The 21,084-nt window shown below is 39.2% G+C and overlaps 1 protein-coding gene across 17 annotated transcripts in view; it reads left to right on the forward strand.

Annotated features, from left to right (window-relative positions):
* The first annotated feature begins 548 nt into the window (after window positions 1-548).
* Window positions 549-21,084, forward strand: part of ADAM23 (ADAM metallopeptidase domain 23) — a 74,884-nt gene continuing 54,348 nt past the window's right edge. For 10 of the 17 annotated variants that reach the window (XR_008450308.1, XM_054069379.1, XM_054069376.1 and 7 more), the window contains exons 1-3: window positions 551-835; window positions 2,219-2,445; window positions 13,838-13,914. Coding sequence is in view for 15 of the 17 variants with exons in the window: in XM_054069379.1 (XP_053925354.1) it covers window positions 691-835; window positions 2,219-2,445; window positions 13,838-13,914 (449 nt within the window). In the remaining 2 variants the exon portion in view is untranslated. Of the gene's footprint in view, window positions 836-2,218; window positions 2,446-13,837; window positions 13,915-21,084 lie in introns of all 17 variants that reach the window. The other 7 variants (XR_008450307.1, XM_054069375.1, XM_054069381.1 and 4 more) reach the window with 2 other exon arrangements.

Genomic DNA, 21,084 nt, shown 5'->3' on the forward strand with positions numbered 1-21,084 from the left:
AAGCTGTGGCTGCCCCATCCCTGGAGGTGTTCCAGGCCAGGCTGGATGGGGCCTTGGGTAGCCTGGTCTGGAGGTGTCCCTGCCCATGGCAGCGGGTTGGAACTGGATGGGCTTTGAGGTCCCTTCCAACCCTAACCATTCTATGGCTCTATGAGTCTATGATTCCATGATTCTATCTATGGCTCTATGATCCCATGAATCTATGGTTCTACGGCTCTGTGATTCTATACATGATTCCATGATTCTATGGTTTAGTGTGCACGGTGGCTTTGTGCTGACAGACGGACTATATGATCTCAGCGGTCTTTTCCAACCTTAATACTTCTATGACTAAAACGATGTTGACCATTTGCAAAAGGAGGTGGGGGTGGGTTCTGCTCCTCGCCCCAACCGGGACCTCTCAAACCCCGCCTCTACCTGCCCCAGGTGCGACACCCGCGCGCGGGGACGCGGACGCGGGGGACGCCGTGCTCGCCCCCGCCCGGCGGCAGGGAGCGCGCGGCGGCGGGGCGGGGCCGGCGTTGACGGGGAAGGTGCGCGCGCGCCGCCCCGGCGCTGAGGGAGCCACCGCCTCCTCCTCCTCCTCCTCCTGCCGTCACGGCGCGGAGAGCGGCCAGACGGGCGGGAGCCGCTGCGGGGAACCGCCTGCCGCCCCTTTCCTTTCCCCCCGCCCCCGGGGCGCTATGAGCCATGAAGCCGCCCGGCAGCCTGTCCCTGCGGCAGCCCCGCTGCGGCCGCCCCGCGCGTCCGCCGCCGCCTCTGCCGCTGCCGCCGCCGCTGCTGCTGCTGCTGCTGGTGCTGCTCGGCCCCGCCTGCGCCGCTGCGGCGGCCCGCGGTGGGTACGGGGGCGTGTGCGGGGGTGTGCGTGTCTGCAGGTGTGCGCGCACAGGCGTGTGTGTGTGCGCGTGTGTGTGTTTGCACTTATGTGTGCACGCCTGTGCACGCGTATGTGCATATATGCGTGTATGTGTGCACGTGTACACGTATGTGTGCATGCATGTGCGCGCACATACATGTGTGCATGCCCGCGTGTGCTTGCACACGTGTGTGCATGCATGTGCTGCATGTGTGTACACGTCTGTTCATACGTGTACATGTGTGCACATGTATGTGTGCATGTGTGTTTGCGTGTGCACGTATTTGTGTGCATGCTTGTGTGTGTGTTTGCATATGTGTGTGTGTACGTGTGTGTGTGCACATATGTGTACGTGTGATCCCCCGTTCTCCCTGCCCTAGGGGATGAACTCTGATATCATCCATCTCCCCTGAAGAGTCCTTCCCCTGCCCCTTCCAACTTTCTGTACATGTCTGTCTCAGCATATGGGAGAACGGGGCTCGGAACGTGTTTCCTTGGTTTGCGTGCTTACAAAAAACCTTTGCAATGTGAGATTTTCCCCTGTGATCTGCTGAAGCCGGTGCTGCGGAGTGGTGGGCAGAGGATGGTGCGTGTAGAAACAGGCCGGTGGGGTATGCGACAGAAAGAGGCTGAGGTGGATTTCGTGTGTGCACTGGCATCTGTCTTGGAACCAAGTGAATCTGATTGTGCAGGTTGGGTTTTTGTGTGTTTTCTGAGTATTTGTGTTTGATTGCTTATAGAAGACATGGAATGCTGAATGCAGTTGGTTTGTCTGTCAGGATGTTACTGTTACATTGCCTGTTCATTGACTACATCTTGAAATTTTAATGAGGAAGGATACAGGATTTCATATGAAAAGCAGCCACTGGAGAAAAGGGCTCATGTTGAAGTTGAGAGAGGTAGAAAACTTCTTATCATATAAAGGGAATTGATTAGCATTCAGTGCACAGGGACTCTGAAATCAGAGTCTTAGGAACGTGGGGAGTATTCTTAGTCTTTTGTAGATGTATGTTGGTGTGTGTGTGTATGAGAGAGAGGAGAAGACAGCTATTAAAGAAGATGAAGAGGGTAACTACATATCTATTAAATTCTTTTCCTCTTACAGGTTCAGAGGCATTAAAATATTTATAACCCATGACTGCATATGAAAATGTATGTGCACTTAAATAAGTAATGTTATTTCTGATACCGCTTTATGTGTAAAAAATGAATCTGATCTAGCTCAATGAGTAAGCTATCTTTTTGTTTGCTTGAGTGATAAATAAGATATTGGAATATTGCAAGGTAAATATGTAGCTTTTTTTAATGGAAACAAACGCATTCTACCATCTAATTTATGGCCGGCATATCTTTCTTCCTCAGACCAGCATTGGAATGAAACGGCAGGCAGTATAGAGGGAGTACTAGCAGATGAAGAGAATGCATTTCAACAGAATAAAAGCAGTAATAGTAAAAATGAGAGCTACAGCAGTGCAATCCAGAAAGAAATCACGCTGCCTTCAAGACTAATCTATTACATCAACAGAGATTCTGAGACCCCTTACCATATCCTGGATACTAGGGCAAGGCACCAGGAGAAACATGACAAGGTAGGGTAAAAAAGGCTCATCTGCAGAATGTTCAGAACATTAATGTGATGTGGAACATGTAATTAAACAAGAATGTAATTTCCTTGTGTTAATTAGAAAATAATTATTTTGAATTTCAGGATGGTTCAGAAGCTGAGCTGTACATAAAGCAAATGGGAATTATGCAAAGTTGACTTGTCTGATCAGCATAGATTCCAGTGTCTTGACTTATTTTGATCATCACAAAATGCTATGAGTAAAATAGCTCTGGACTGCAGCAATGTCTGCATAGGGAGATGCTTTAGAATCCTGAACTTAGAGCATGAGATCCTTGGCTTTGAATGTATCATGCACTACCTAGTAAATGCAGTATTGTTTTCCTGCCAATGTATGACCAGTGAAGACCACAGTGAAGTGTTACCAGTTTTTGTCAAACAATACCTGCATTATTAATTTTTAATGACAAGAGCTAGTATTTGGTTTTGTATGGATGCAGGTAGGGATTTTTTTTCCTGAAATTGCATGGGATTGAACAAACTTCATTTGTGTCAAAGAACTTGGTGAAGGAGTAAACCTATTCTAAACTATATCACTTAGGAGGCACTCCTTAATTTTATTCCATGCTGGTTTTATGTATTTTTATTTAAAAAATTAATTTCTTGCCACAAGTTAAAAGGGTAAAGTGAAGGTAAAGATGATTTGTATAGGAATATATTGTCGTGGTAGAAAAGGGAGATGGCAAAGCAGATCAGTGTGTATAATAGTGAAGAATTTAGCTATAATGGAGTTCCTACCTATTGAATTGTGTTTCTTTTGAAATTTTAGAAAGTGAATTTATTGTGCATTATATGTGCTTTTGTTGATTATGTGCTTTTTCAGTTGTGGAATTAACATGGAAGTACTGTATGATCTTTGAAAAAAGATGAGATAGTTGTATAGTTTCAGTGGTACGAAGAGTTGCATCCTGTCTTAGTGAACCTGGATACCAGTGTGTGACTTTGGATGTGTCTCAATGCACCAGTATGCTTTGAACGGCACAGAAAAAATGTTTGATTATTGGAAACTCAAGCTACTTCAGAGAGTAGTACATTCAGATCTAATATCCGTCTTGAGTGAGTTCACTCTTTTAAATAAACTCAGACACTGGGGACTTTCTGTTCCCCTCTTTGGAAAGGGTTATGGGAAGAAGAGGATTTGCAAGTGCTTGCAGACCTGCATTTGGGAATAGCGATTCCTCTATGTTTCTACGTGTGTTTTTTCTTGGGAATCCACAGAGGAGAATGTCCATCAATCTCTTCACTTACCCAGCATTCCCACAAGAACATTGCTGCTGTTGCCTATCCTTCCTGTGCCCTACCTTATCTCTACCTACCTGTTGGGGTAAAGCTCTGCACGAATCTGTGCTGACAGGATTGATATTGATTTCCTTGGCTATGCTTGCTGCTGAGCATTGTGTAAAATGGATCTCCTTTCTACTTGCTGTGTCCCTTTTAAGCATAGGGAGGGCTAACGCTGCAGTTTTTCCCACAGAAAGGTTCATTCTTTTGGCATGAAAATGGTATTGCTTTGGTGCATTTAATTGAAGAAAAGGCTTGATTATGTTCCTTGTCTGGGTTCATTTTTGCATGTCTTGCTTCCAGAGCACCTTAGAGGGCTTACCTCCCACCAGCTTGCATCTTGTCTTTTCTTGCATGTAGTGATTTTTGTGCCCTTACACCTATTTTATCAGCAATATAATAACATATTTCAGTTGTTTTGCTCTGTTTAGCATTCACTATAGTCATTTCTGTAGAGCAGTAATTGGGAGGTGAGTTTGCCTAGGATGTAAAAGCAAAACAACCTATAAAGAAAACAGATCTCAACCGGATTGTGAAAGATGCGTGAGGGGGATGATTTTTCTCTTCTTTGGGTGGAGGGATTTTTTTAGTACTTGCTCTTATTATTTCCTAGAATTAAAATAAAGGCTATATTGTAATAAATCCTACTTCTGAGATTTTGCTGTCTCCCACATTGGTAATAAAAAGAAATAACCAAAATACCTTCACACTTAGGTAAAGAAAGAAGTCTGTGTTTATGATTGATTTTTAGCTTGTGGAAAAAGTAAAGAGAAATATGATGATCTTTTTGTCAGCCTTAATATACCATGTATAGGCATATGGTGTTGATATGCTCCTTAACTATAGATACTATTCAGTAGACCCCTTCTGTGGAACTTCATTTTAGTGGCCAGAAGAATATAAGCTGTATGGATAGTTTGTGGGATTAAGGCCTGAATACCTCAGAAATGCTGAGTCACTGTAAGGAGAGAGGAAGAGTAGAGGAAATTGTGTGCACGTGGGAAGAAAAAGGTAAAGATCGAAGAGTATAATTATGTAAAATGATTTAAAATATTTTATTTTGTAAAGTCTCTTCTGAAAGTAAGGGTCTTCCTGAAATGTATGTAGAAAGAAGGGCCAAAGGAGAAAACAGCATACCAGAGAATCAAAAATTTAAATAAGAAGTTGGTTTCTTAGCAGTGATCCTCTTTATCTTCTTTTGAATTTGGTGAAATGCCATCATAATGAGAGGGCATATGTGTTCTAAACTGCTGGTAGAACCTTTTTCATTCCTTCTTATTCTTTTAAGAAGCCTTTTCTCACTGTTTGAGAAGAAGGAATGTTCACGTGGTTTTGACTATGTGAAGTGGTCTATCTCCGAGGCACTTGAAGACTCTGAAGTCTGTATACCTGTTTCCTCATAGCCAAACCAAGGTGATGGAAGTACAGTTTGAACGAACTGGTAATCTCTTTATTGAACCAGATGATAGCTTTGATTTATTTTCACAAACAGCATATACAAGATTGTTAAGACCAAGCTGGAAGACTGCAGGGTACACAACTTGTCACAAAAAGCTAGGAGCAAGTCCTTATGGTGGGCAGCAGAAGGAAAAAATCTCAATACAAACTGCAATCTCAGGATGAGAGGATTGTCAGAGAAACACAGCTCGGGGCAACCTTACCCAATTTTGAGTGGAAAATACCTTGACCTATGTGCATAGGAAGGAAGACTGTATCTGCTGGACAGTTCCCAACTGGTTTTAGATCACTGAATTGTAAGTTCTCACAAGTTATAAAGAAGCAGTGTCTTCATGCATAATTCTAAGCTGTTAGAGTAATTTTGGGGAGGAAGAAGGTATTCAGAAAATTGTTTTGCAGACCCTAATAACTGGAAAAAATGTGTGGTGATAGTTTTGACTATGAAGACAATTCCATACCCCAGGAAATAATGTATTAATTTTGGGCTGTTTTTCTTGGGATGAAAACTCCAGGTGCTTCTGTTCAGCTCAGCTGTTTGTCATTTAAATAAAGAAAATATTCCTGCCAGGCTAAATGCTGTGTTTTCAGCTATGTTGCCCTGCTTTAAAGGCTGAGATGCAGTGCTGTTTAAGACCTTTATGTAACTTGGGTATGTAGCATATGATAGTTGAGAGGGAAAGCGTCCTTAAGATGGAAGGAAAACAACTGTATCACGACCATTGCAAAGGAGGTGGTATTGAAGAAAAAGCAGGCCTGTTTTGTGAAATATGAAAGATCATGGTTAATAATCTGTAGAGAGATGGCATCACATGAATTCTTACTAAAATCAAGAGGATAATCCTATGCTTTGATTATTGTCTTCCCTTCCCTGTCTTAGGCCATGTCTTTGCTTTTAATCCCCATGTAATGTAAACTGATAAAAATAAGGAATGAAATTCATGTGGCTTATGTGTATGAGTTTGACTCTTGGGGAATCTTCGTAGTATTTCTGCTGGCTTTACATTTTTTTCAGAATTTGCTGTGATGCACCTTCAATTTATACTATTTGGAAATGGATGATTTTGTGTACTTCGTCTTTTTTTCTATTCTATATTGAATTTATATTAATGCAAAAGGCTTATCTGGACTCTGTGTCTTGAGTAGCTACTGACTAACAGGAGGACTGAAATTGGTCTTCCTATCTTGGAATCATAGAATCATTTGGTTGGAAAGGACCTGTGAGATCATCAAGTCCATACCTGTCCACTGCTAAACCAGATCCCTGAGCACCTCGTCAGCTCATCTTTTAAATGGATCCAGAGATGGTGACTCAACCACCTCCCTGGGCAGCTTCTGCCAGTGCCCGATAACGCTTTTAGTGAAGAAATTTCTCCTGATGTCTAATGTGAATCTCCCCTGGTGCAACTTGAGGCCATTCCCTCCTATCTTGTACTTCTTACTTGGGAGAAGAGACCTCTCTTCAACCTCCTTACACATAGCTGTAGGCAGTGGTAAGGTCTCCCCTCAGCCTTCTTTTCTCTAGCCTAAACAACTCCAGTTCCCTCAGCTGCTTCTTGTAAGAGGTGCTATTGGCCTTCTTGGCCCCCTGGGCCACTGCTGACTGACATTCAGCTGGCTATCGACCAATAACCCCAGGTCCTTCTCTGCCAGGCACCTTTCCAGCCACTCCTTCCAAAGCCTATAGTGCTGCTCGGGGTTGTGTCCCAAAAGCAGGACTCTGTGCTTGGCCTTGTTGAACCTCATCCCATTGGTCACAGCCCATTGATCCAGCCTATTCAGATCCCTTTGATGAGCTTCCCTACCGTCAAGCAGATCAACACTTGTGATGGGTCTCCAGCTGGATTTACCTCCATTTACCACCACTCCTTAGGCCCAGCCATCCAGCCAGCTTTTACCCAGCAGAAGGTGCACCTGTCCAGGCCGATGACAGCCAGTTTCTTGAGCAGAGTACTGTGAGAAACTGTGTCACAGGCTTTACTAAAGTCTGGGTAGGCTACATCCACAGCCTTACCCTTGTCCGTTAAGAGGGTAACCTTGTCATAGAAGGAGATCAGGTTAGTTTGACAGAACCTGCCTTTCGTAAACCCATGTTGTCTAGGCCTAATTGTGTGGTTGTCTTGCATATGCTGTGCAATAGCACTCAAGATGACCTGCTCCATGACCTTCCCTGGCACTGAGGTCAGACTGACGGGCCTGGAGTTCCCCAGGTCCTTACTCTGACCCCTGTAAATGGGTATAACATTGCCAACCTCCAGCCAAGTGGAACTTTCCCAGACAGCCAGGACTGCTGGTAGATGATGGAAAGTGGTTTGGTGAGCACCTCTGCCAGCTCTTAATTCCCTTTAGTGGATCACATCTGGCCCCATAGACCAGAATGTTCAATTGGTCAAGCAGGTCTCTAAATATTTCTTCTTGGATCATGGAAGCTTTGTTCTGCTCCCTCTCCCCGTCTTCTGGCTCAGGAGTCTGAGTATCCAGAGAATAAGTTACCTTCCTATTAAAGACTGAGGCGAAGAAGGCATTAAGTACCTCAGCCTTATCCTCATTCTTTGTTGCTATTGTTCCCCCTGCTTCCAGTAAAGGAAGGAAATTCTCCTTGGCCCTCCTTTTGTTGTTAATGTATTTATCAATATATTTGTAGCAACATAAACACATCTTGTTCAGTTTGTGGGAGTAGGAAGCCCTCTTTCTTATGCCACTTTCCCCTCAAGTAAGTCTACAGCTTGGTTTCCCAGCTGAAATGTGGGTCATGATATTTCTAAAATGTTTTCTGTTTAGAATATTTCTGGGTCCTGTCATGGTCTTTAAGTGGAAACCTATAAGTGGTTTCAGTTCCTGAGTGTTAGGTAGTCGCTTGCACTTGTTAGGCCTTATTCTGTAATTAAAAAATGAAGTTTATGGATTTTCTAATGTTTATGGGAAGCTGAGTACTGCAGGAAAGTGGTCTAAGGTGTTCATGCACTACTTTATAGAGTCTTAAAAAAAAAACACCCCAAGAGGGTATGATTTTAGAGGCCAATGATGCTACAGACATGTAGGCAAGTATTGACGTGTTGGGATTGAATGGTGGGCTCTGGCCCCTAGGATTAAAAGAGCAACATTTAGTTGTTTTCAGAGGAAGACCTGAGCTTTTGTTCATGTGCGAACAATACTTTCCAAGAATAGCCTTCAAGGCTTGAGGTCAAAGTACATCAAATTAACCTCTCTGTCATTAAAGACCAGAAAGAAATCAACAGGAACTTCTCTGAAATCCTCTATGTTTTATGCATGAGATTTTGTGTGCTGCTGTGACAGTTACATATGCAGTGTCAGTTTGAAATGCTTTATTTCCAGTGAATAGTAGAAGGTTATCTCTCTGTATGTGCCCCATAGCAGATGTTTTCCAACACTAAAGAAGGGTGGCTTCTGTATGGACTCTGAGGATAGGCAAACAAGCTATAAGAAGAGTAAGGAACTAATATACAGTAATTCACATTGATTTCTGGCAAAACTTGTACTATTATCAGAATGAAGGTCTACATCAAAACATGTTTTAATGGTGTAAAACCCATCTAAATCTGACTTAGGTTTCTAATTCCAAAATGGGAGTGAGAAACCCCTTGCTCAGCTACTGAAATGAGAGAAGCAGCTTTGGCCAGTATTTAGTCAGCAGAACTACATACAAAAATAGATTTCTAAAAGCAATGAGCTTGTCACTTGGACGTCTTATCTATAAGACTATAACAAAAGGCCTATAGGTCCTATCAGTCAGTTAAATAATGCTGTTATTTTGTTTAAAGACTTGTGACATAACAGTAGTTTTGAAGAGATAGCATATTGTTGCATTTGGCATAATTTTACTGTGAAAGAAGTAAAACCAATGTAGTACTTTACATTTGGTCATGATGGTTATGAAATTCCTAAGAGTGGAAAAAGTGAACTATGGATAAAATATGCCCAAGTGCAATGGTGAAGACAATGCCTGTATTCAAGTTGTGACATGGATTAGTAGAACTGAGATTCCAGTTGCAGCCTTCTAGTCCATTTTTATCTTGAAACTTACAGTAAGCTAACGACTGATTTGAAAGAAACTGGAATTCTTTGTGTATGTGGAGTTTTAGCTTAGAAAAAAGCCTGAGAGCTACTACTTTGCACAAGCAGATGTAGCACTCTTAAAATGTCCCCAGCATGAAGCATCTCTTACTACAGTGATTATGCCAGTAATCTGAGCTTCCAGAACAGTGAAAAAAAGACTTTTTTCTTTTTTCTCTCTCTAAAAATTTGGTTTAGGGGCAAGAGAACATCCTTCGTGCCACTCCTTTATATGATCAGTATGCCTTCGCTGCAGAAAAAGTTTATGTAATTTTGCAGCTTTGCTGTTGCAGTAGCTGATTGCTGTCAGAGCAGGAAAACTTTGCAGAGCTTTTCAAATGACAACCATTTACAAGAAAACCTGGTCTCCTTTTTATGTAAGTAAGGAATACTTGTGCATATGTGAACATATGCATGTATGCAAGTAGTACAAGAAGGTAATGTTTAATATTTTTCATGTGAAAAGACATGGTAAGAGTGGACTAAGGTATCTAGCCCAGATACATTCTTCAAAATATATGCTAATCTGTATTATATTCTTGCTTAAGTTTATATTTCTGTGCCTATCATACAAACACTATATTTCAGATTATACTTCGGGTATTGTATTACACAGCAGCTGATAAGAGAATACTGTGAAAAGATAAGCTGTATAACCAATTTCCATAGATATGTTTTTGAAACACTTCCATCAGGGTGGTACATGGCAGTTGTAATGGCTAAAACACCTGGTAACAACTCGCTAGGAGCTTTGTGTGCTAATTTGTTACAGGAAAAGTATAATTTCCATGATTACATACTTCAGTGTCATTACCTTCACTTGATTTCTGCTTTATGGCTTTCATAGGTGATTATCTGTTATTAAACTGGCTTAACAATATCTGCATTTTGCTGCAGCAGTGGTGTTTCACATTCACTTGGATTCAAGACACTGTTTTTTGCTAAACTACCAGGATTGAAAATCCGGTGTTCTTTTTGTAAACAATAGTTTGAGCTGAGTTGTTTGGAGAACATCCCCTACTGCAAGGCAGCAAAGTAGTGTCAGCTGCTGTGCAGTGATTGCGTATGTGTACAGGCTGCATCTTTGGGGAGAGGCACAGTAACAGATAGCAAGCAGTGTTTCTATATGCAGATGTAATTGTTTTTTGAAATAGCAATGATATTATATCTAATCATACAAGATTAACTTTATCTTATGATATTGTACACTGAGAATGCAAGTTACTTTAAATAATTTTTACCTGGAGGAAGGTAAAGAATACATGGTTCATGGCTTAGAAACTTAAATGGTGATATACGTGTATCATTGAATGGGACTGACTGGACAAAAGAAAAGCTATAGTAGATCAAACTAGACATCTGCCTGGCTGTCCCTGAGAGCAATCAGTAGCAGAGACCTGAGGAGGGATGTGGGGGCCTAACAGTCATGGGGATGCTACTTCCTAGGCTGGTCTCCTATACTCCAGAGATTTGTGGCTTGGGGTCTTCTGGAAACCAGAACTTGTCTTTTGGATTTAATAGCTCTTTTGGAAGTTCCTGATCTTGAGACTAGCCAGTTTTGGTTTTGGTTTTTGGTTTGTTTTGTTTTCAAAGTACATGTAAGTTTTTGGGTATCTGTGATGCCTTGTGCTGAAGTTTTAGGAGATGGCATGTTTCGAAAACTGAAGGCATTGGCCAGTAGATCATGGTTGCTTTTGAAGTATGTTTTGTTATTTGAGGTATGTCATCCTTCGCACTTAAGCATTTTCTTAATCAGTTAAATAGCTTGTATTTTCTTGGAATGAAGTATATTCAAGAGTGTAGCTTATTTAGTTTGTTTGATATTGGCAGTCAGAGCAACAATAGTGACAAAATGAGAAGAAAAAATAAAATTGGGAAACAAAATACTTGCATATTTCTCTCTTGCTAGTGACTATTTAGCATTGATGCTTGTTCTAAAAGGTGTTTGAAAGAACACACATTTTATGTGATGCGTAGTCTGTTACAAGAAGTAAAAGAAATGATGCATTTGTATAAAACTGAAATTTTTATTTCTAAACTAACTGTGGAAAAAGTATATAATCACTTTTGATGTTAAGTTTTTACTCGACTTGGCTAAGTGTAGCATTTGGGATCATTGGTAGTTTGTATTGCTTCTAAAATAACTTGTAATCATGGTTCATGGTCTACTACGCTGAGTCAGTCCTGACTGGGTAGTCACTTTTTTCGATGTCACTGTATTGTAGGAATATAGGTCTGTAGATAATTAACTTAAAAGAAAGAGTCAGTCTTCATGGTTTATGTGTAAATATGCAATATACTCAAAATGACCATGTTTATCTTTGAGCAAGAGATATTTTGAAAAACTATCAAGCTGGAAAAAAAATATATCTATATAAACTGAGATAAAAACTCTAATATATAAAAACTGATATATAAACTCTAAGATATTCTGCAGTTCTCATTTCTGGTGTTTCAGAATGATCTTAATGGAATAGTATGTGATCTTTTAAACTTTCCAGATAGTTTATATTGAAGTCTTGTTTGTGGCATATGCATGAAGGCATGTAATTTTAGGTAAATTGTACATGTGAAGGAGACTCTTCATGGGATAAAACTAATTGCAACAAATTTTTGTGCGGTTGTTTTTTTTTTTCCTTTTTTCCCCTTGATTTAAATTAATACATATGCATGTTGATCACATTATGATGTTTTTATCGCTAACAGATGCTTGAAAAGGTCGTTGTGACCCCTGTTCCTTGGTTTCACTGTGAAAAAGTGGAGCAGGGGCTGAAAAGCCTTTCATACTAGATGTGCGTTTAAATTGAGATTCGTTGCTTTTTGTGTATATATATGCTAGGTTTTGTCCTTGCAGTTTCTCTCCCTCAAATCACTTGTTTGTCTTTATACTTAAACTGTTTCACTGTGGTGATTCAGAGAAGCTGTAAACTCAGTTTGCCAGGCTAGTATTATCTCAGTGAGCTGTCGAGACAACTGTTAATATTCATTTACCAAAAAAGTATAACAGAGAGAAAGTTTGATACTAGTTTGCTTCCATATTATTTTAGGTATCTCCTAGGAATACTATTTTTAAAATTCTTGCTGAAGTAATTGTATTTTTTTAATAAACAAAAAAGGCTATAGGTAAAAGAATGTTGAATGATATTAAAGATCTTTAAAATGGTTTGCAACTGCACGCTTTTTTTAAAGAAGCTCAACAATGAAGTTGTGGCACTGTTGAAAGGAAAATGATAATTCTGGGGGCAAAGAATGGTAAACTAACACAGGAAGCAGCACAGCTGTTTTTAGTCACTATAGCAAGTTTTAGAAATCGTTATTGAAAACTAAATTTATTATATATGAAGATGATTGATACCTTTGCTGAGAAATAAGATGAAAATCAGTGGTACTCTCTATAGTACAGCAATGGAAGAGGAACCTAAAGGGTTTATCCTTTGCGGGAAAATTTCCAAAGGAGAAGAAAGTTTTAGGCCTTATAGGCCATAAAAACTAGCCTTCATACTATTTAAGTTTTCCGTAAGCAAGCTTAACGATTTTTTTTTATGACATGATGAAAGCTTCATTGTGGTGTTTGATACAAGATAGTGGTTTTTTATCTTTTGATTAAAGGGCTTAGTCATAGTATTCCAGCTTTATGTAATTATTAATGCTGTATCAAATTATTGTGTAAGTAAGCATGTTTTCACTAGAACGTTATCAGGGAAGATGTTCTATGAAATTCAGATCTAATCTTTTCCACCCTGCTGGAACAGTGTCTTCGCAAAAAGAAATTCTTGGATCATCTCTTATCTTCTTATTTTTCTGGAAAACAGATGAACATGTTTTACAATGTCTTTGGCTTTAGCTAGAACAGTATTGAAAAGAATAGAGAATAAAATATATATCTCAAAATTTAATATCCTGAGAGTTAAAGTTAACTCCTTAGGGGAGACAAGCTGGTGCTGGGTTTTGTTTATTGTATGTTGAGCAGCACCAATTGTCTGTACATTGTTTGGTTACAATGCCAATTAAAAACCTTTAATTAAATGAAGGGATTACTTTTAAGGAGGCTTTCACAGCATGTAATAGAAGCCTTTCCATGATTTTCTTACTTGAAGGCATATATCACAAATGCTGTATTTATTTCAGGCCTTTTAAAGTCAATGAATGTGGTAACTTAATTAAAAGAACAGCATACTACATTACTTAAGCTTTTGCTACGTGGTCATCTGCTTATAAAAAATATAGAAATGTGTATGAATCTTACCTGTTTTTTTTCTTCTTTTTTGAGGAATGAGTGTGTATTTGAAAGCATGCTTTTTAAGAATCATTTGCTTCTCTCTCTTCATTTAACCTTTAAAAAGGCAAATTCTTTTGAATCCAAATTTGGTGCAAGGGCGAAGCTTTTCATATGACTATGAGATTAATGAAAATAAAGACATCTTCCATAACTTTGTTTTTCACAGTTATTTGTCATGTCTTTGTTGCATATAAAATTCAGTGATTCTTTTGACAACTTCAAATGGTCTGCAAAACTGTATAATGCTCCTCTGTGTTCATGTTTACAGGCTGTACATCTGGCTCAGGCAAGTTTCCAGATTGAGGCCTTTGGCTCCAAATTCATCCTTGACCTCACACTGAATAAGTAAGTGCATAATTTGAAGTTTCTTTCCTGCTTTAGTTGTCTTTAACTTATGGTATAAGATCAGGGCACATGAAATCCCAAGATCGGCAGAAGAATACGCTGTTGTCCAAGCTGATTGATACAAAATAATTTTAAGCGGTTTTAAGTGAGGTAGCGATTATTCTTGCTGATACCCATAGCATACACACATTTAAAATTTTATCTTTCTAAATGACAGAGAGATTCCTGTACCAGTAGTGCTTGAAAGGTCTGGATTTTCTTTTTGCATTTTTTTACTTCATCATTGATGAACTGCCATATGCTTTATTTTAGTTGCTTAAGTTGTTGTGTAGTAATATTGTAAATAATTGTATGAATGGCTAACCTTTTAATGATATAGAAAACATAGTATTGTCACTGTAATCATGAAGATCCTAATGAGGTGGAAATCCTAACAGTTTGGCTATACTGAAAGGTGCAGCTAGCATGTTTTCCCAGCAAGACAAACAATTTCAGATGTCAGATCTAGAAGATCTTACTTGTAGTACACGTCAGTGGCGGTTTAGTTGTTTGTATTCCGTCTATTTATAGCCCCAGCTGAGGTATGAAACTGTTTTTTTCTAAAAATTTTAATGACTGTTTTTTGCCATTGAAAGTTTACACTGAGAAAGTTTACGGTAGAAGTATACAAGCATACATAATATTGGACAGGTAAAATTATGTGAAATATTGCTTAATAGTGCATTTGCCCTTCCTACTGGCCCTTGAGCCTTTCAACACATTTAAAGGAGAAATAAATTCACAGAAATAATACTGTTTAAAAAAAAAAGCGTTCCTCTGGTCTTGAGGTCTGTATGAGGTCTTATTTTGGTCTGAACTGTCATGTGATGAAAGTTTTGTTAGGGAGAAAAATACAAGCTTATTTAATCTAATGGCTTTTCAAAGCAGCAAGCTGTGATGCTTTAGAACTTACTGGAATGTTATATTCGCGCATCTTGGTGCTTAGCTACTAGTTATCAGATGCTTTGCTGTAAAGGTGAGCTGGAAACATTTTCCTTCATCCATGCATGAATTTGGAGTTAGGTTACTCTTGCAGCTGGCTGGCAGGAGGTGAGTTAGTATGAAGGGAGTGGCAGACAGAAAGGAAGGAGGAAAAAAGACTTCAGAATAACTGGGTCTTCTCTAGTGTCTAGAAGAACTATAGTGTAGTGCAAGACTGTGGTGTAGAGTTGGAACTGGACCCACACAAAGTAATTCCAGTGGGATAATAATGATATTTCTGAAGGGAAACTATATCTAGTGGCAGCAGAAAGACTGAGCATACGTTCATAAAATGCTACTATACATAGGATACAACTGGTCACACAGAGCATCTTAGAGCCGAAAAATACCCTTTACTGGCACCACATATAAATACAAACAACACTCAGGTGAACAAAAATACAGACAACCTGATAAAGTTCATCTCCAGCTGATGGGAATTGGAAGTTTACTAGTGAAACATGTGCACCAGCCTTTTCGTGATTTACAAGAGTGCCCGTGTTAATGGATTCAAACGTTAACACGGGCTTTTAATTTCATCAGAGTTTTGTGTCTAGGCCTGAGGTCTCTTACTTGGTCACTGGTGTAAATCTTAGGTCTTTCTAGATACAGGTCTCCTCATAGTTGTTCACTAACCCTGAAGTCTGCTTGCAAATCACACCTGTACAGAACAGAGAGCAGTCACATAGAAAATCTTCAAATAGGATTCAGTAAAAACACAGGACATACTGCAGTGATCAGGTGCAGCACTGAGCCACACAAACCTAGTGACTTGCAGCTCACACTAATGTCTCCTTTTTATGCCATTTCCTTTCCATTTTTACACACTTATTCTGTCCTGATTCACCTTCTCTACCTCTGGCCCTTCCCCATGACCATCCCATAAAAATGTTTGCACATTTCCACAAGCCTCTGCAGGCATCCTGTAATAAGTTTGTTCTTTCTCAGAAGACCCATGATAACATTGTTTACCGCTTTCTGTCTTATTCTAAAGTTCTGATTGAACCTCTTCAAGGCTACACCCGAGTGATTTCTTCGGTGACCTGTCCGTCAGTGACCTAACAGAGATAATAACAGACTATTTGTCTATCTAGATGTTGCTTGCTTTTCCTGCATTAGTCTCTTATGCTGAATAGCTGTTAACCAGATATCGCCACAAACCCAATAGCCTTATATTCCCAGTATCCTTGCAGGGTTACACATTTTCCAGCTCCATACAAATGGTCCACAAAGGAAGTAAATGTACATATTTTCTTCCAACTGTTGTTGCTTTATCAGCAATTGAGAAATGAAAGAGATCAAGAATTTTCCTACTTGCTGTATGTAAGGTGCAGAGTGTTCAGGCCTTTACTTGTATCCTTACTGTTTTCCTCCTTTATACACTGTGTCTTCGCCTGGCTTCCTAAGTGTTCTTTGACCCTCTATCTGATTTTGCTCCAGAAAATAATGACTTAAAAAACTTATCCTACTTTGTGACCTGACATAGGGCTCTAAAACCATAACTCCTAAAACTTATTAACTTTATAAATTGTAAATACCCACAGACAATTATTGGAAAAAGACCTGTTCTTGTATCTCAAGTTACGTTTATGTGTTCAGCAAAATGCTGCGTTTTGCTACTATGCTGGATAACAACGAATTTTATTTGTCATACTGGTAATACTAATGTGTAGTCATAAGTAAAAGGCAGAAGAACAACAGGACCACAAACCTGAGCTGTCATGTGCTATTGGCCAAAATAATCCATTTGCATGTGGAATACGTATTCAAAATGCGGAATACCCTTGAATAGGTTGAATATATATATTTTCAGGAAGATTTTTTAAGTATATAAAGCTAAAATCTGAGGCTGATTGTTGCCTGCAAACAGGTTCTAGTTTTAAGTTTTCTTTATCTTTGTTGGAATCTGTGTAGTCAGTTACCTTCTACGTTCCAGCTGCTCTTTATTTTCCACAGCAAGTACTATAATCAGAAGGTGAAGAAAATTGGATATTCACTTATATTAATAACTGACAAGATTTTGTAAAAAGAACAGGTGTCAGTCTGGAAGTTGCTGGAGCGTGTTAATATAAATTTTTACTCTGTTTTCTGTCTTGCTATAGTGCAATAGCACAAATAGCTTGAAGGAAATATAAGCCCATCAAACCTCTTGAATCTAGTGTGCAGAGAATTCAAATCCAAGACTTGTACACAGTCTGAGTGAGTAATCAACTTCTCATTTTATCTTATCCTTTAAACCAGATTACATGTATTTTGAGTAATCAACTTCTTATCCTTTAAACTAGATTACTTGTATTTTGTTATTCTGAAGGTCATTGTTGGCAGCTTTTTTTGACAAGACTACCCAAGGTAAAAGATTAGTTTTGAGCTCTTTAAGGAGGTGGGCTGCTCAGACCTTTATACTTGTTACACTTGCAGCCTGAAATTGGTCAAATATTTCAGTGTGATGTAATTTATGGCAATGCATAATAATCGCAGATATGTAGGTTATGGAAGTAATTTGTTACAAAAAAAAAGAATACATTTTCTTATCTGCAGTGGATTAAATAATGTTTTTAGTTAATGCTCTTGATACAAAAATGGAAGATTATGGGGTACTAGTGTGGTAATGATTAATCCTGTTTGAAAAGCTAGAGTTTTTACAATTCAGCTATTACTGCCTGCACAAATTCAATAGATTTCTTACGCACCAAGTGAAATGTAGCATTGTCTTAAATCTTAATTGATATAAAAAGCCTTTAAGTGTTCATTAATTTTAGTAAATTCATTTTCTTGTCCACAAGCCACACTGTCAATTAATTTTTTGTAACAATATATTTGAGTAATCAATGATCCTAGTATATCTGAACAATTTATTTTTTTCATTTATGTATTGCATATATAAACAAATATCTGTGAGGTGCTAACAAGTTACTTTTTAATGACCTCTCTTCCACTAATATGTAAAAGGCTATTAAGTTGCTACTCTATTGAAGGACAAGTGTTTCTGCAGGCAACTCTTGCATCCCATTTAAAGATAGATAGCGACTTTATGTTCTGGTGTAGTACTAAAACGCATGAATTAAAATAACTACTTGCTGTTTTTTTTAGTGATGAGGGAAACTGGCTATATGGTCTGGCTGTTTTCATTTGGTCTAGCACCAGTTTCTAAATAAAGGCATCTCCTCCAGTGCTGGGGCTGGAGCCACAATAGAGCCTTCCCCCACTGCGACTGTGGTAACTGAGGCACGCAGAAAGAATGGGGAATTAGATATTTGAGTTGGACAGAAGCAGAAGGTAAGAATCAAAACCAAAAACTTCTCTGCCTTCCTGCTGAAAATTCCCGCCTAAAATTCAGGATTTTGGGGGAAGGGGTTAAAAAAACACAAACCAAAACCATCCTTTTTTTTCTGCTTTTCTTTCTTTTCCCTGTAGAAGCCCATGTAATGGATTTTCTTTTCAATTAAGAAGGTCATATAAAACCAATCTGGCATCTTGGGAATGTACTGAACACTCACCCCACGCCCAAACATTTGACCATAACGTAACTTACTGAACACTCACCCCACGCCCAAACATTTGACCATAACGTAACTTAAGTATGTTCATTGCCCAGAGAAGTCATGGATACCCCATTCCTGGAGGTGTTCAAGGCCAGGTTGGATGGGAATTTGAGCAACCTGATCTAGTAGGAGGTGTCCTTGCCCATGGAAGGGGGGAATGGATCCAGATGATCTTTAAAGTGCCTTCCAACCCAAACCATTTGATGATTTGAGACATTAAAGTGACTCTTGTGAGCAGTCACTCTCTTATGGGAAGTGCAGCATTACAGCCAGCATATTACAGCCAATTTTATCCATCAGTTTAAGGCTTATAATTGTTGGGTAGTCTTTGTGGTGTATGTTTCTGTAGGGTTGAATTTAACTTTAATAATTATAGTCCCAGAGGAGATTACATTTTTAATTTAAAAAACAGTAGGGTAGTAACTGGATTATTTGAGATTCTGTTTGATTCTTGTTTTTTCTCTAGAGTGTCTCAGCTGTAGATGACAGTTTTACTGCCTTGTTTGCCACTCCCAGAACTGGAGGCAACCTATCAAGTTCTTATTTGCCTTAGGGGCATTTCACATGCAGGCAACTTAGAGACAGATAGTAAAACCTCTCCTTGTTTTTTCAAGACACAGTAATGTGTGAACAAAGCTTTTTTTGTGTCTCTTTAAAAATTACAAAAACCTAATGGTGTGAAGAAGCTTCCTTCTCAATTACTGCGTTCAGCTGTAAATTAGAAACTTTAATTATTAGCAATATTTCAGTTATTCTGTCTTCTGTTAGTATTTTGTTTATGTAACTGTTTCATGCGATGCACTTCAGGTATTCTTTTCCATCATGTCACTAAGGTTATGATAAAAATGTGTATTTTATAATGTTATGCATGCGCATTTTTGTGTTCGTTGTCTAGTGTCTCACTTACTCACTTTTCTGGGAGTACAGTAGGAGCCAGCACCAATCCTTCTGTCACCAAAGGGACTGCACTCTTAGCTCAATGTCTCTCATATTTGTCGGCAGTATTTCCAGCTCCTTGTCTTCTGCTTCTTTCATTCGTCCTAGAACCTTACGGATCAGTCCTCTTCATATTTTTTCTTTGTATCATCCCCTTCCCTTCAGCAAATATTTATAAAATAAAGAGTGTGCAGGTGTGTCTGTTTCTGTATGTTTTATAGAGGAGAATTTATAACTGTAGCCACAAAAATTAATGTTTGCAGTCCCTGACTTCCAAGTGCTCAAGTTTTGGATTCCCCTGTGGTATTGAAGTAATGGCCCTATGCCTGCTGTGCAATGTGTGAGTAGAGTTGTGCTCCATAAAATAGCTATCAATAAAATCATTGACAGCAGAGTTTATTTCAACGGGACTGTATGAAACTGTATAGGCTAATTTGTTTGAAATTCCACTGAGGTTTTTTTTTGGTATTTTTGTGCTAATGTAAGGGTGCTTGGGAAGTATGATCCTGCATGGGGTCTGGGAGCCTTCTGGGAAGAGGCGTCTTAAACAATTTGTAAAAAAAAAAATAAAACCAACAAAACACACACCACCACCCCCAAAATGAGAGGACATGCTATTTCCCTTTTAAAATGCAGACATCGATGTTGTGAATCTTAGTCTTCTTGTCAGACCACATGCTTGTGGAGTGAAAAGACTTTGTTCTTTGCACTGTTGATCCTGCATTTGATTGTGCATCTTACCCTTCTGAACAGGATTTGAATGCCTGTCAGCCGAGATGTGACCACAGCCATTTGTTTGCTGGATTGTTAGGGTCAACAAGCTCAGGGCCAGGCAAATACACACCTAGGGCAATATGCCTGCTATAAAATTCTGTGTGGCAGGATGAGGAAGTTTGTGGCTCATAATAATTTAGGAAGTATGCAAGAAAGGTAATTCAGCTGTAGTCTGATTTTCTTCAGGCTGCATTCAAGGTTTCTGGAAGCTAACTTGGTTACTTGTGTGTGAGACATCTTTTAGTTATTTTGTAGCTTCTCCATACCCAAATAAAATTATTTTAATCAGAATAGTTAGCTGCCAGCTGAGGTAAACCACTTTTCAGACTGCAGGGCTTCTGCTAATGAAAATGGCAGCAGTGCAACGTGTGCCAGGGAAGTTGATGTGCGTGCTTCAGCAAGCCTCTGCTGCTTGCTTGAACAGCTGGCCTTTGTCTTCAAAAGCAGAAGCTACTGGGAATGGCATATCCCTTTGCTGCTTATTTTGCATCTCTTGGTGTAACTCAGAAGAGCTGGTGATGCAGGATAGCATCACCAAAAGAAGCCCCAATTACCTAAGACAAACAAGGCAGGGTGGCAGGAATTATGGAAAAGGATGCAGCAGACTAAGATTGTTTTTTTTTATTTTTTTTCCTTTTGATGTGTTTGTTGTAAGGTATTGTGCTAATGTGTCAGTAGCCTAAATATGCTTTTGTCTGATGTGGTCATGACTTAGACAGTTGTTTCAATTAAAGCTCACACTGTTTCTGGTGCTTGTAATATTGAAAAACGGGTTTGATGTACTGGATGGATTTCTGATAAATCAAAATGTAAATGAATCAACCAAGAGGTGACAAAGCACAGTCCAGTGTAGATGAGGCACAAATCTATTTTCTGAAATTCCAGGATGCCTTTCAGA

The sequence above is a fragment of the Cuculus canorus genome, chromosome 6, assembly GCF_017976375.1.
Source record: "Cuculus canorus isolate bCucCan1 chromosome 6, bCucCan1.pri, whole genome shotgun sequence".
Taxonomy (NCBI): Eukaryota; Metazoa; Chordata; class Aves; order Cuculiformes; family Cuculidae; genus Cuculus; species Cuculus canorus.